General features: G+C 43.5%; 1 protein-coding gene across 1 annotated transcript in view; it reads left to right on the forward strand.

Annotated features, from left to right (window-relative positions):
* LOC111979056 (uncharacterized) overlaps positions 1-12,220 on the forward strand; it is a 21,319-nt gene extending 9,099 nt beyond the window's left edge. Inside the window, exons 3-10 of the mRNA XM_024009349.2 lie at positions 5,801-5,962; positions 6,328-6,525; positions 8,627-8,818; positions 8,916-9,008; positions 9,497-9,632; positions 9,893-9,940; positions 10,051-11,675; positions 12,072-12,220. Coding sequence (XP_023865117.1) covers positions 5,801-5,962; positions 6,328-6,525; positions 8,627-8,818; positions 8,916-9,008; positions 9,497-9,632; positions 9,893-9,940; positions 10,051-11,675; positions 12,072-12,131 — 2,514 coding nt within the window. The 3' untranslated portion in view covers positions 12,132-12,220. The remainder of the gene's footprint in view (positions 1-5,800; positions 5,963-6,327; positions 6,526-8,626; positions 8,819-8,915; positions 9,009-9,496; positions 9,633-9,892; positions 9,941-10,050; positions 11,676-12,071) is intronic.
* The last annotated feature ends 2,011 nt before the right edge of the window (positions 12,221-14,231 follow it).

The following is a 14,231-nucleotide window of genomic DNA, read 5'->3' on the forward strand; positions in this document are numbered from 1 at the left end:
TATGAGTCGCTTGAAACTAGTTCCTCTCCAAACACTTCATTGATGACAGAAGTGAGTGCTTACGGGCCGGTAGTCATTGTAGTTCAGTTATCTTTGCCTTCGCTGGTACAGGACAGTGGTGGCCAATTCTGAAGCATGTGCGACAGAAGATTGTGATAGGGAGAGATCTTAATATGCCAGTAAACACACCAGCCAGCTGGTCTCGGCTGCTCTGGGGACACGGTAAGATGCCGTCATGGGCCCAGCAGCCCCTCGAGGTTGTTAACACATTTAAATATTGTTACTCACGCGGCACGGAGAAGGAGAGGGCCGTCCCTTGTTGTGGACCGCGACAGTGGCACAATATTATCCTCAAGTCACTGGTACATTAGTCACTGTACATCCCTGCTGAGTTTCTGCCAATAAAACCGTGACGAGCAAGAGGTGCAGTTGGCTCGATTTGCCCGAAGGGAGGCTTTGTTAAGCCCCATCGCGGAATTAGAGGGAGCAGTGATCAAGTTGTATTACCACCGCGCGTAGTTTAATCATTATGCTCATGATAGAATTTAGTAGCCTTGCTTCTCAATTCTGCTTTGTTTAAAAAGTCCCCCAGCTACCAATAAATGCAGCCTCAGACATATGTTGTCCAGTTACATAGAGTCCAGAAAGATTCCTTGAGGGCCGTCTTTGGTGTCTGCTTGAGGGGAATGTACACATCTTGTACGATAACTGTCGAGAATTCTCTTGTAGGTAATATGGCCGGCATTTTTGATTGAAGTAATTCTAGGTTCGGTGAGCAAAGACTTGAGTTCCTGTATGTGTTATGATTACACCATGAGTCGTTTATCATGAAGGATACACCCCGACCTTCCTCTTCCCAGAGATGTTTTATCTCTGTCGCGGCCAATGCATGGAGAAAGCCGATGGCATTCATATCCCGAGAGAGCCATGGTTTCCGTGAAACAGAGAATGTACAATCTATGATGTCTCTCTGGAAGGCAACCCTTGCTCGAATTTCATCTATCTTGTTTCCAAGAGACTGGACATTGGCGTAGTATACTCGGAGCGGTTGGACGATGTGGCACATCTGACGGAGCCTGACCAGGAGGCCGCTCCGTCGTGCCCCTTCTGCGCACCGTGTTTTTGGGTCGGGCTTCTGGGACTTAGACCATGTCGTGCGTGCGGCCAAACAAGGATCCGCTTCGGGGAAAGTCGTATTCCTGGTCGTAATGTTGGTAAGTTGACGTCGCTCTTATATCCAATAGTTCTTCCCGGCTGTATATAATAAGACTTAAGATTTCCTGGGGTAACAATGTAAGAAATAATACATAAAAAAACAAAATACTGCATAGTTTCCTAAGGACCATCTCTGTCGGCGCCATCTTTACCCCGGCCAAACCCTAACCCGGACGACACTGGGCCAATTATTCACCGCCCTATGGGACTCCCAATCACGGCCTGTTGTAATACAGCCTGGAATCGAATCAGGGTCTGTAGTGACGCCTCTAACACTGAGATGCAGTGCCTTAGACCGCTGCACAACTCGGGAGCCCTAAAACATGAGAATACAGTACTGTATGTAATATGTTTGTTAGCTCAGAGGCCTCTGTGTTGTTGTGTGATTCTGTGTATAAGGATTGAGGAAGGCGTACCGAGATTAAAGTACAGGTATTTGTATTCCTTCGGGAAATCGGTAGCCTTTAATGAGCAGATTCCATTTTCCTTTACGCATCTCTTATTGCCAGTTTTTAGAGAAGGCTATCTCTGTACTTACAGAGCCAAATGCATACACAGTACTATCAGGCCATTAGAACACAGATCATATCTACTGGTGTTCTTCAGCATCATAGGAAAGACCATCATTATGTTAACTACTATACACTTTGAACGCTTTCAGTGCACCGCTGCCTGCTTGGATGACATTGTGATGTATGATATTTTATTTTTGAAACCCAGCAACAACCTGGTATGGAGCTCTCCATCCCCCGACAACAGCATATCTCTAATTTCCGAGAGGTGGCCCAGACAGGATCTCACCAAAAACTGATTTCCTATCTCTCGGCTAGTGGTATTATTAAAAAAGATTATTGTTGCAGATGTCTATGCTACTGTGCCCGTATTAAAAAAGGAGTGCTGATCTAGGATTAGGTCATTTCTGAATACAGTCCCTGATCCACTGGGTTTTCTGCTGTCAAATAGCTGCAATGTATTTGGTGTTTTGGTATTTATTAGCATCCCCATTAGCCGTTGCAAAAGCATCAGCTACTCTTCCTGGGGTCCACATGAAACATGACATAATACATATTACAGAACATTATTCGTCAAGGACTGAAATACATACATTTAAAACGTCACACACAGCCTACATATCAGTACATACACACAATATCTAGGTATAATACATAGTACAGTGCAAATTACAATACAATATATATAAATGACTACCTAAATGACTACAGACCCGTAGCACTCACGTCTGTAGCCATGAAATGCTTTGAAAGGCTGGTCATGGCTCACATCAACACCAAAATCCCAGAAACCCTAGACCCACTACAACTTGCATACCGCACCAACAGATCCACAGATGATGTAATCTCTATTGCACTCCACACTGCCCTTTCACACCTGGACAAAAGGACCACCTATGTGAGAATGCTATTCATTGACTACAGCTCAGCGTTCAACACCATAGTCCTGCCATCCAGGACCTCTATACCAGGCGGTGTCAGAGGAAGGCCCTAAAAATTGTCAAAGACTCCAGCCACCCTAGTCATAGACTGTTCTCTCTGCTATCGCATGGCAAGCGGTACCGGAGCGCCAAGTCTAGGTCCAAGAAGCTCCTAAATAGCTTCTACCCCCAAGCGCATAAGATTCCTGAACAAGGCTAATCAAATGGACTACCCAGACTAGCCCCCCCCCCCACTGGTGCGCTGCTGCTACTCTCTCTATGTATCATCTATGCATAGTCATTAATAACTCTACCCACATGACATATTACCTCGACCCACCGGCCCCCACACTGACATTGACTCTGCTACCGGTCGTCCCATTCCTAGTATATAGCCCCGCGTATTGTTATTTACTGCTGCTCTTTAATATTTTGTATTCTTATCTCTTACTTTTTATATATTTTTTTGTATTTCTTAAAACTGCATTGTTGGTTAAGGGCTTGTAAGTATAACTATTTCACTGTAAGGTCTACACCTGTTATATTGGCTGCATGTGACAAATATAATTGATTTGATTTGATTTGAAAATGGCTGTGTCTCTTCACATGTTTCTTTGCGGCAGTAAGGTGTTGTTTTATCTGTTTTTTAAAACTGGTTTTTATTGCTACCTTGAGTTACCTGGGGGTGGAAAGAGTGAAGCAGTAGTCCAGGTTGCGACAAAACTAGGGCCTGTAGGACCTGTCTGGTCGACTGAGATGTCACGAAGGCAGAGCAATGCCCTATCATGGACAGACCTCTTCCTGTTTTAGCAACCATTGAGTCTATGTTTTGACCATGAAAGCTTGCTAACTAGGGTTACACCCAGCAGTTTAGTCTCTTCAACTTGCTCAATGGCCACATTATTCAATAATAGATCTAAATGAAGTTTAGCATTGAGCGAGTGATTTGGCCCCAAAATAATGCTTTTAGTTTTTGAGATATTTAGCACCAGCCTATTGCTAGTTACCCATTCTAAAACTGACTGGAGCTCTATGTTAAGTGAATCAGTTTTTTACTGTTGCAGCCGACGTGTATACTGTTGAGTCATCAGTGTACATAGACACCGGCTTTATTCAAGGTCAGTGGAAGGTCATTTGTAAAACAGAAAACAATAATGGCCCTAACCGGCTGCCCTGTGGTACACCACACACAACTGAATTAGCATGAGAGAGGCTTCCATTAACAAAAACACTCTGTGTTCTAATAGATAGGTAACTCTCAATCCATAATAAGGCAGAGGATGCAAATCCATAACACCTACGTTTTTTTAAAAATAGGTTATGATCAATGACATCAAAAGCTGCACTGAAGTCTAACAAAACAGCTCCCTGTCACGTTCCTRACCTGTTTTCCTTTGTTTTGTATTTGTTTTAGTTGGTCAGGGCGTGAGTTGGGTGGGTTGGTCTAGGTTTGATTTTCTATGTTGGGATTTTGTGTTCGGCCTGGTATGATTCTCAATCAGAGACAGCTGTCAATCGTTGTCCCTGATTGAGAATCATACTTAGGCAGCCTGGGTTTCACTTGTGTTTGGTGGGTGTTTGTTCCTGTGTCAGCGTTTGGGCCACACAGGACTGTTTCGGGTTAGTCACGTTTGCTGGTTTTTGTATTTTGAAGTGTTTTGTTGTTTTTTCATTAAAWWATGAACACTTACCACTCTGCTTCTTGGTCCGATCCATGCTCCTCCTCGTCTGAGGAGGAGAACGACTACGACAGCCGTTACACTCCCACAATCTTCTTACTATCAATTTATTTCAGCCAATCATCAGTCAGTTGTGTCAGTGTTGAGTGCCCTCCCTATAAGCATGCTGAAAGTCTGTTGTTAATTTGTTGTCTGTAAAATAACTTTGTATTTGATCAAACACCATTTTTTCCCAAAAGTCAGTGCAGAATGAACTGCTTCTACATGCATACATGGTAGTAAATGCATGATAGATGCATTGTAGCATTGTGAAGGTTACTCAAGTGAATTAACTTCCCCTCATCCAAGATAGCAACTGACATTAGATACATTTCAGATTTGGTTGGCAAGATAGCAAGTTGGCCTTGAATTGTCTCTGTGTCAGCTTGCTATCTGGGATAATGTCCCAAAATTATTACAACTTGATCCCCGTTGTTAACTCTTAGGGCCTTGAGCAGAAGGGCTGAAATCCTTTCCAGACATTAACCAACTGTCAGGATGAGCTGTGCATATTGTGCATGAGTGAAGCAGCTCTCTAGTGGCATATACAGGTCTAAGTCACTACAGTGAGATTTTCTCTCAGCTCTACTTCTTTCAGTAGTTATAAATATACTACATAGCTCTTTAGGCTTTAGTCTGAAAATAGAACTCTCAAAGTGTGACACGCCAGAGATTGAAGTGTTGATGGTGCCTGTGAATATAAAGTGATTTTTCCGTGTTAGTACAGCACATTGTCATTCATAACACCTCTTATTCTAGTGTATCGAGAAGCTCATTATCAGAATACTCATGCGTGTAGAGCCTTTGATACTCTTTAGGAAAGTCTGAAGTGCCTCTCTCTCTCTCTTTCGCACACTACCCTCCTCTCCTTCCCACTGCCCTTGCCCTTTCTATTTCTGCTCCTTTCTGCTCCCCTTTTCTTGGCAGTTTTCCCTCCCGTCGGTTAATTTTCTAGTCATTCCTCTTTTTAGAATGGAGATCACGTTTGATACTGCTTTGTAAAATTAATGGAAAAGGATCGCCTCAAGTAAGCTTTATTTCTGCAGTGAAAGGGACTTTGCATAGTTGTCTGTCTCTAGCCTCTATTTCCTCAGCTTTTCAGTAACTACTGATATCTCTTCTCTCTCTCTCTCTCTCTCTATCTATCTCTCTCCCTCTCTCCCTGTCTCTCTCTCCCCTCCCTCCTTTCTCTGTCTTTGCTGCCTCTACTCCATCTGCCCCTTGTTTTTCTAACTCTCCTTCTTCTCTCTCTTTCTCTCTCTCCATTCCCTCTCTAAATGTCCTTCCGTTCTTTCCATCCCTCCATTCTCTCACTACTCCAACTCTATCTGCCCCTGCTGTCCCTCCATCGCTCTCTCCTACCCTTCATCCCTACACTCCATCCATACTTTCATCCATCCCTCCCTCCACCTGCCTGTGTGTTCCACCCCACCAGGACCTGCAGGATGCAGTGCAGCAGGAAGTCATTGAGCTGCAGGAGCAGCGGGGCGACCGCCAGGAACTGGAGGAGACCCTGGAGAAGCTGGAGCAGCACAGGGTGGAACTGGAGGAGCAACTCAAACTGACCAGGCTGGAGTGCGTCCAGGAGAGCCAGCAGGTCAGACACACACAGAGATGACAGCTGCTACGACTACTGTTACTGAATAAAACACAACAAATAACCATTTTTATGCATGATGATCATTTCTATTAGTGAATGTTTATTGCATGTTTTGTAATTCTTATGCAGTCATCTATGCTGTGATGGTGAGACACTGAACAATAAAGACATTTACCAACCATAGACAGACTTGGTTGGTTTGTGGTCAGTTCAGACCTCTTCTCCAATCTTCAAATGAATAAAGATTTGCAAATGCAAATGATTCTTGCTACCCTTCACGGCTCCGAAGTTAGGTCCCTCTGACACTGCTGTCGACTCCTTCTCTCCTCCCCTGTCCYCTGTCCCTACTCTTCCCAATACAGATCCTGTCCTTGCAGGCGGAGGAGGTGGCCAGGGAGACAAAGGTGGAGGAGTATGAGCGGGAGCTGGCAAGGGCCAGGAGGAAACTCAAACAGCTGAAGATGGAGGTCAGAAAGGCCCAGGGGAAGGTGGAGGAGGCGGGTGAGCGCACCATTCCTCTGGAGGAGTCCATCAGCCAATCATACGAGGAGATTTTACAGGTGGGTATGTCTTTATATGTCCCACTCTGGTTATGAACTCAATTAATTGTCCTTCAAAATGATTGCTATAGAAGCACTGGATTGATGACAGCATTCCGACAGGCTGGTCTTTCATGTAACCAGTCAATAATCTAGTCTTGCAGTTTTGAAACGGGACAGTGGTCACATAAGACAGCATACATGCCCTGGGCTATGGTCACAAGGGAGAGCATTCAAGAGAGCATTCAAGGTTGAAAAGCCCATTAATTGAATTGGACTATGGCCTCAGATTTTTCCTGCCACTGTGTCTCCTGCTGTWCTCCTCACATGGCAGCTGGAAGCCTGATAGCAGTAGCTAATAAGATAGTCTTGCTTGCCAGGCTTCTAGGGTTCTCCTAGAATGCCAGGATGCAGAGCGAATATGAGAATATGGTATCACAGGATGCTGGTGAGCGGAGGATGGCTCATAATAAATAATGGAATGGAGTGAATGGAATGGTATCAAACACATGGAAGCTATGTGTTTGATGTGTTCGATACCATTTCATTGATTCCGTTCCAGCCATTACTATGAGCCCGTCCTCCCAGCCGCCTGTGTAATCAGGCTATATGCGTATGTGATAGACTGGGGTTCAAACCCAGGTCTCCTGCGACTGTGTTAGCCCGCTGAGCTAAAGCTTCAGGTCTCAGGTAAAGGTACTCATTACAGGAGCAAGGTTCTAAACCACCTCAGTTACATGACACTACTAATATAAAACGGTTCAGTCAGACCAGCAGGTGGTGGTGGTGATTGTGTTATATCATGTGTAGCCTTCATCATGCCTCCAGTGTATTGATCTGTGTTGTCATGGCAGCTGCACCATGCAGACAAGCTCCAAACCCCCTGTGGAACTGGAAGGGTGAAGAGGCTGGTCACATTGATCCGTTATGTGTGCCATTAATCCTCCATGTTGATTTTTGCTCCTTTTAATCATACTGCGACTTTAGAGAAAAGCCTTCAAGTTGTTGTTTGGCCGCCTCTCCTTCCAGTTCTCTGCTGCCAATGACTGGAATGAACTACAAAAATCTCTGAAACTGGAAACACTTATCTCCCTCACTAGCTTTAAGCACCAGCTGTCAGAGCAGCTCACAGATTACTGCACCTGTACAWAGCCCATCTATAATTTAGCCGAAACAACTACCTCTCCCCCTACTGTATTTATTTATTTATTTAGCTCCTTTGCACCCCATTATTTCTATCTCTACTTTGCACATTCTTCCACTGCAAATCTACCATTCCAGTGTTTTACTTGCTATATTGTATTTACTTCCCCACCATGGCCTTTTTTTTGCCTTTACCTCCCTTATCTCACCTCATTTGCTCACATTGTATATAGTTCTTTTTTACAAAACGAACGTGAAGCTATATATGAAAAGTGCAGACACACGCAAATAACACATAGACAATCACCCACAAAATGCTCAAGGAATATGGCTGCCTAAATATGGTTCCCAGTCAGAGACAACGATAAACAGCTGCCTCTAATTGAGAACCAATCTAGGCAACCATAGACATATAACTACCTAGATTAGTCAAAAACCCATAGACATACAAAAAACCCTAGACAAGAGCAAAACTAAACAAACCACCCCTTGTCACACCCTGACCTAACCAAAATAATAAAGAAAACAAATAATACTAAGGTCAAGGCGTGACAGCTTTATCTTGGCCAGGTCGCAATTGTAAATGAGAACTTGTTCTCAACTTGCCTACCTGGTTAAATAAAGGTGAAATAAAATAAATAAAATAATGTAGTAGACCAATATTTAATATCAGCTGGATTTATTTTGTTTGCTGATGATGTAGCAGAGATCATCTTTAAACAGATAACTGTTTGGTTGGTTCAGAGATTTAAAAAGGTCTGTGTTATTGGATAGACAAGCATAGTGTCTTTCAACAGCCGTGTGTCTAGCACTTAGGGCCAACCACTTACTTACTTGGCCTTCCCCGAGCCAAGTGGAGATGAGGCTTCCCTCCATCTCTTCCTGTTCCGGGCAAAGCTAACACATATATAGACTTCTCTGAGATGTATCATATGTATTCGACGAATAGTGGCTTTCGTTGATGTCTGCTGTGGATTAGGAGGAGCAGACGTTCAGTACACTGAGGAGTGAGCGGACGGGAGATGCAACACTGCCAGACCACCAGCAAGTGGAGTCAAACGACACATCTCCCAGCAGCCTCAGGACAGAGGATGGAACTCTGGACGTACCCGATGTACCAGCCAGGTCATGGGGCAGGAGCCAATCACTGCCTGTCTACGCTGAAATCCTGGTATGTGTCATACAAATGGGTTTAAATCCCACAAGATGTCCATCATAACCATACAATTTGGGATAGCTTGAATTTTGGCTATTCTCTCTTCTCACAGGCAAACCTTGGGTGCGCAGCTCGCGCTAAGGACGGATTGTCTTATACACAAGAAGAGGAGGAGGAGGAGACACCTGTACCAAGCACACCAAAGGTATGGCTACCAACTCAGTAAAGTATTGTAAACCAATAATCTTTTGGAGAGACTGGCAAATGACTAAATTAATCTTTCACTGCACTGGGCTGTATCAGGGTCACACAGAGTGTTTCTTGGTAGTCTTAAACAAATCTACTTTGAAACGAAAGTATACACCTCACACACATGTTTATGGGCTTAAAAAAAGAAGACACCTGTACCATGTCAGATATAGAGTTGAAATGCATTACATTTTGAGTTTGCATCACAACATTACACTTTATATACATCACAGAGGACTGAACTATAACAACACTGTTTGACATAGAAACACCAGATTWAAAAAWATATATGTTTATTAATTATGAAATTATGAAAAATAGGAATAACATTTCACCCATGAGGCCACTAGGTAATTTGACTGCAGGAAAGCACTACAGTGTATGCTGGATGTATGAGGAAAACTCCCTTCATCTGTGAGAAAGGTTTATCCTATACCTCTTTAGCAGATAGATAAGGGAGAAGAGGAAGAGAAAGTGGAGGAGGAAGAGAAGATTTCGCAGACACGATCCACCAGTAGCATAGCAGTCGAAGATCTAGACTTCTACCACCCCGACCCCTTCATTCACTGTGAATCTGAACGTGAGCATCTGTTCTCTGTTCCATATGCTTTGACAATGATGATGGTACAGCTAAAGATGATGTTGGTGATGATGATGTTGGTGATGATGATGATGATATTGGGGGTAGTGGTAGTGATGATGATTATGATAACAGTGATGATGATAATGAAGATGATGGTGGTGGTGATGATAATGATGATGGTTGTTGTAGTGATACTGAAGATGATGATGCTTGTGATGATAATGATGACGATGATGGTGATAATTTTCTATTTGCAGATGACCTCTTCAAAGATGACAACTTCTTTGCCAAGACAGATAAATCTGGTGAGTGACGTTCATATATAAAACTTTGACAATATGATTGATTGATTATGATGATACGCTATAGCATTATCTAGGCCTCTAATTCTGTTGCAACTGATCCTTTCTCCTAGATGATGACCCGTTCAAAGGCACGGACCCCTTCGCTGCAGACATCCTCTTTCCAGAGGGGACAGAGGAGCCATATCCATCCACTGACCCTTTCCCAGACACCCCTGCCTGCCTGGAACCTGGATTTAACGAGGACACAGACAACAGCCTCTCCTGCCCTGAAAACAAAGCCTCTACCGGCACCCAGTGCTTTGAGTCCGAGTTCCCCGACGAGGATGAATCCAGCGACATAGAAATCAGTTACAGCAGGGAGGATCTGGACACTGTTCACACGGACGCTGTTGAACTCTCCTTCGTTGAGCCTAAAACCTTGATCATGACCGAACGCTTGGGTTTCAAGCCCATCTACACAGCTCAAACCTGTTCTTTGGACACTGAATTAGATGACGCAGATGAACCCGGCTTAGCTTTGGGACGCCAACCCTTCAGTGAAGCATCCCGGGCCAACACCTGGGCTGCCGGGCCCAACTTATCCACCGAATCGGACCCTAATGGATATGAGTTTAATATCAATGCAGTATCCCCACCTTCCGACATAGAAGAGATCGACATCACTCTTGGATCTATACGGGTTGACTTTGACGTTGTGTGTGACTCTGTGGAACTCAGCTACCCTGTTGGGATTCAGGCCTGTGACTCAGAACCTGCCGGAACAGGTGGATGCGACCTTCCTGAACCCAGCCCTCCTGTGCCCACCCGCCCGGTCCGTCCACCTAGACGCCTCAAAGGGGGAGCGTCAGCTGTCCTTGTAGAAGAGCCAGACACTCCCAAAGCTGAACGCTGTGATCCAGGTTCTTCCAGCCGCTCAGCTGATTCAGAGCTGAACAGTGCTATCGGGATGGACCCTCTTACCAGCTCTGCTGAACACAACAGTAAATTCAGCTTCAGCAACAACAGTCTCGAGCTGAACTATGAACCCAGTAGTCAAACTTCGTACAACTATGGATTCAAACTCAGCCCTGAACACCACAGTGAAGAGATTCTCGATCCTTTTGGCACTGAACTCAGCGATGAAGAGGCCGACAACCAAGCCTCATTTGATCCGTATGAATTTGAGCCTACCGCTCAACCTGAGACCCAAGACAAGTTCGACCCTTACGAGTTTGGACAAAACTCTCATGCCACCAACCAAGACACATTTGACCCCTTTGGTTTCAAACTCGTAAGTTTTGAGACTGACAACCAAGCTATTGTCGACCTACACAGTGGCGATGGTACCAACCTTAAAGACAACAATAACAGAACCAAACGGGACCCCTTTAGCTTCGATTTCAGTAACGCAGCATCAATGGACCACTATAGTTCAGACCCCAGTAATACTGCAACAATGGACCTCCTTGGTCTGGAACTCAGCAGAGCCAACAGTGTTGCTGAGTCAGACTGTAACAATCCTACAGTGTCTGACCCATTAGGAACAGTACAAACCATGGCAACTGGAAGCAACCTGTTAGACCTGGACCTTGTGTTTGGAAGCAGTAGTTATGGTAACCCTGAGGTCGCCCCTGAGCTCCACCCCTGTGAGCCTAGACTGGGAAACCCTGCTGGTCCAGACAACTTTGCGTTCAGAGCGAGAGACACTGCCCACTCCGAGTCTGTAGACACCGTTTCTGACTGGATGACTGTTAAGGTCAGTGGCTCTGTTGTTTGATACTCTGGGGACATGTGTACTGGATGTGTGAGTGTGTTTGCTGTATGGTTGTGCATGTGGTGTACTGTAAGCAGGTGTGTGTAGCTGTGCGTTCGTGTAGAAGAAAGGCATGTGTGTGTGTGTTTCTTTGTGCATGTCAAATCAAATCAAATTGTATTTGTTACATGCGCCGAATACAACAGTAGACCTTATAGTGAAATGTTTACTTACAAGCCCTTAACCAACAACGCAGTAAAAAAAATATATATATATATATATATATTAAAAAAAAGAAATAAAGGTAACAAATAATTTAAGAATCGGACCTTGCATGTGTGCATATTTGACTGTTTACGATCCAGAGACAGTAACTTAATTTGTATTCTTGCTTCACAGACCAACTCCAGGGAGTCCTTCGGCCCAGTCAACTCCCGCACACACAGCCTGGACAAATGAACCATTCCCTGGGAAGAAGTCACCAGTCTGGCCATGAGTCTACTGCAGTACTGCCCAACAATGGGGAAGTAGATGAAGCAGGTGAAGGAAGGAATGAGAGAAAGGAGAGAGTCGCTTTTCTCCAACCTGGCATGATTCACCTTGACTCCTAGTCAAGGGTTGCAACATTGCATTGATTTAAAAGGGATTGATATGTTCATTGAAAATCATAATTTGATCATTCTAATTTATGAGTTATTAATTGGTGATGGTTGCTTTGCAGCTGTAAGGCGTTGGTTCATTCTATACCCTGTTATAGGTGCAATATAGTATTTAATCTTGGTCCAGATATAGGTAGAGGTGAGAACATACATTTCCACATCCCTAAGAACCTCAAGTTTTAATTGCATGAAAACGAAAGGATTTATTATCCTGTTTATCTTGAAACTCTTTAACCATCCATCCTTTATCAGAAATATATGAGATGCCAAGGGATAGGGTAAAGGGTGGAGTGAATCATTTGGAATTGAGCTTTCTGCAAATACAACCATTACCTTTTGATGGAGGTGAGCAAACCAGGTTGGTAGAATGCAGGGTATGAGCTTCTTTATGTTCAAGCATTATGAGTCAACTGTAAAATAATAATTGAATAGGTTTAAAGTAAAGCCAACTGCGGCCAATACAAATAGTTAAAATCAAATCAAATCAAATGTTATTGGTCACATACACATATTTAGCAGATGTTATTGAGGGTGTAGCGAAATGCTTGTGTTCCTAGCTCCAACAGTACAATAGTATCTAACATAAATATATTAAACATAAATGTTTAAAACCCCTTGGACCTTGCACGCCCGATTTTCCCTCCTGGTTAGCTATATAATATTCCACCTACCAATGTGACATGGCGTGAGCCATACCTTAAACAAATGTGTGTCTATGTATATAAATGTAAATCCATATGTACTTTCTCAGACGCCCTGGACCAGTGATACATAGATAAATGTAGGGAACTACAAAGTGAGTGAGTGTCTGATCTTACACCCATTCTTGTAACTTAGAGGCTCTATTCAATTAGATCCGCTTTAGCCAACATTCACATAGTTGTTGTTTTGGCGGTGTCTGAGGTGGAACTGTGTTAGAGCTGTCAGATCCACAAGCAGCTCCTGCCATTATACCTAAAGCGGACATTGCCATTGGCTGCACAGTCCCATTAAGATAAATTCCATGCAGCCTTGTTTACAAGTTTCAAACACTAGAATGTGAGATGTAATCTACACCTCGATTAGGCTGATAGAAATCCTAATTTTGTTTAATGATTTTTAGCATCATTATTTCTAGATATACACTTCCTTGTTCTGAACGTCTAACGCGAGTGGGACAATGATCAACAGCAGCTGCTCACCGATTTGACAGCTCCAACGCAGTTACTCCTTCGACACCGCCAAAACATCAGCTATGCGGGTGTCGGCTATCGCCGATTAACGCTTGATCTGATTGAATCTTGGACTTAACCTTTTGTCCAGTTTGCAAATATCTATCGTTACAAAATGGATTCCCATTTTTGCATACGGGTACTGCCAATATAACACGCCATATTCTTTGTACAAAGTGTCTTTATTGCAGTGATGGGGAATGGCAAAAGAAACCCAAACGGAAAGAAAGAATCTAGACCCAACTGCATGTAACACACATTCATTATCAGCTACAATGCACAGTAAAACAAATGAAAAATACACAAGCAAACATGTCTGGTCAAATAAAAATGAAGTGCATTTAATCACCAAAAAACTAAATCGACTATTTTTTACCCATAAAACATTAAAAGAATGTAGATACGTTGTGTGCATATGCACAATATAGGCCTATGTAGACAATTTCACCTCGTCTCATACCATTTTTAATCCAGATTTTATACTCGAAACTTGATTTAGTTGATACTACACAGCATCAACAAGATGGCTTTAAAAAAAAGCACACAGAAGAACGTTCCTGCCACTGAGAGTTGTGTTCAGAAGCTACAGATGACCTTGATGTAATCAACTACCATACTCCACAATTGTGTCGGCAGTGCAAATAATGGCATCGCTTTTGATGAGTGGGTATACTAATATATTCACAGTT

This window comes from Salvelinus sp. IW2-2015, linkage group LG19, assembly GCF_002910315.2.
Source record: "Salvelinus sp. IW2-2015 linkage group LG19, ASM291031v2, whole genome shotgun sequence".
Classification (NCBI taxonomy): domain Eukaryota; kingdom Metazoa; phylum Chordata; class Actinopteri; order Salmoniformes; family Salmonidae; genus Salvelinus; species Salvelinus sp. IW2-2015.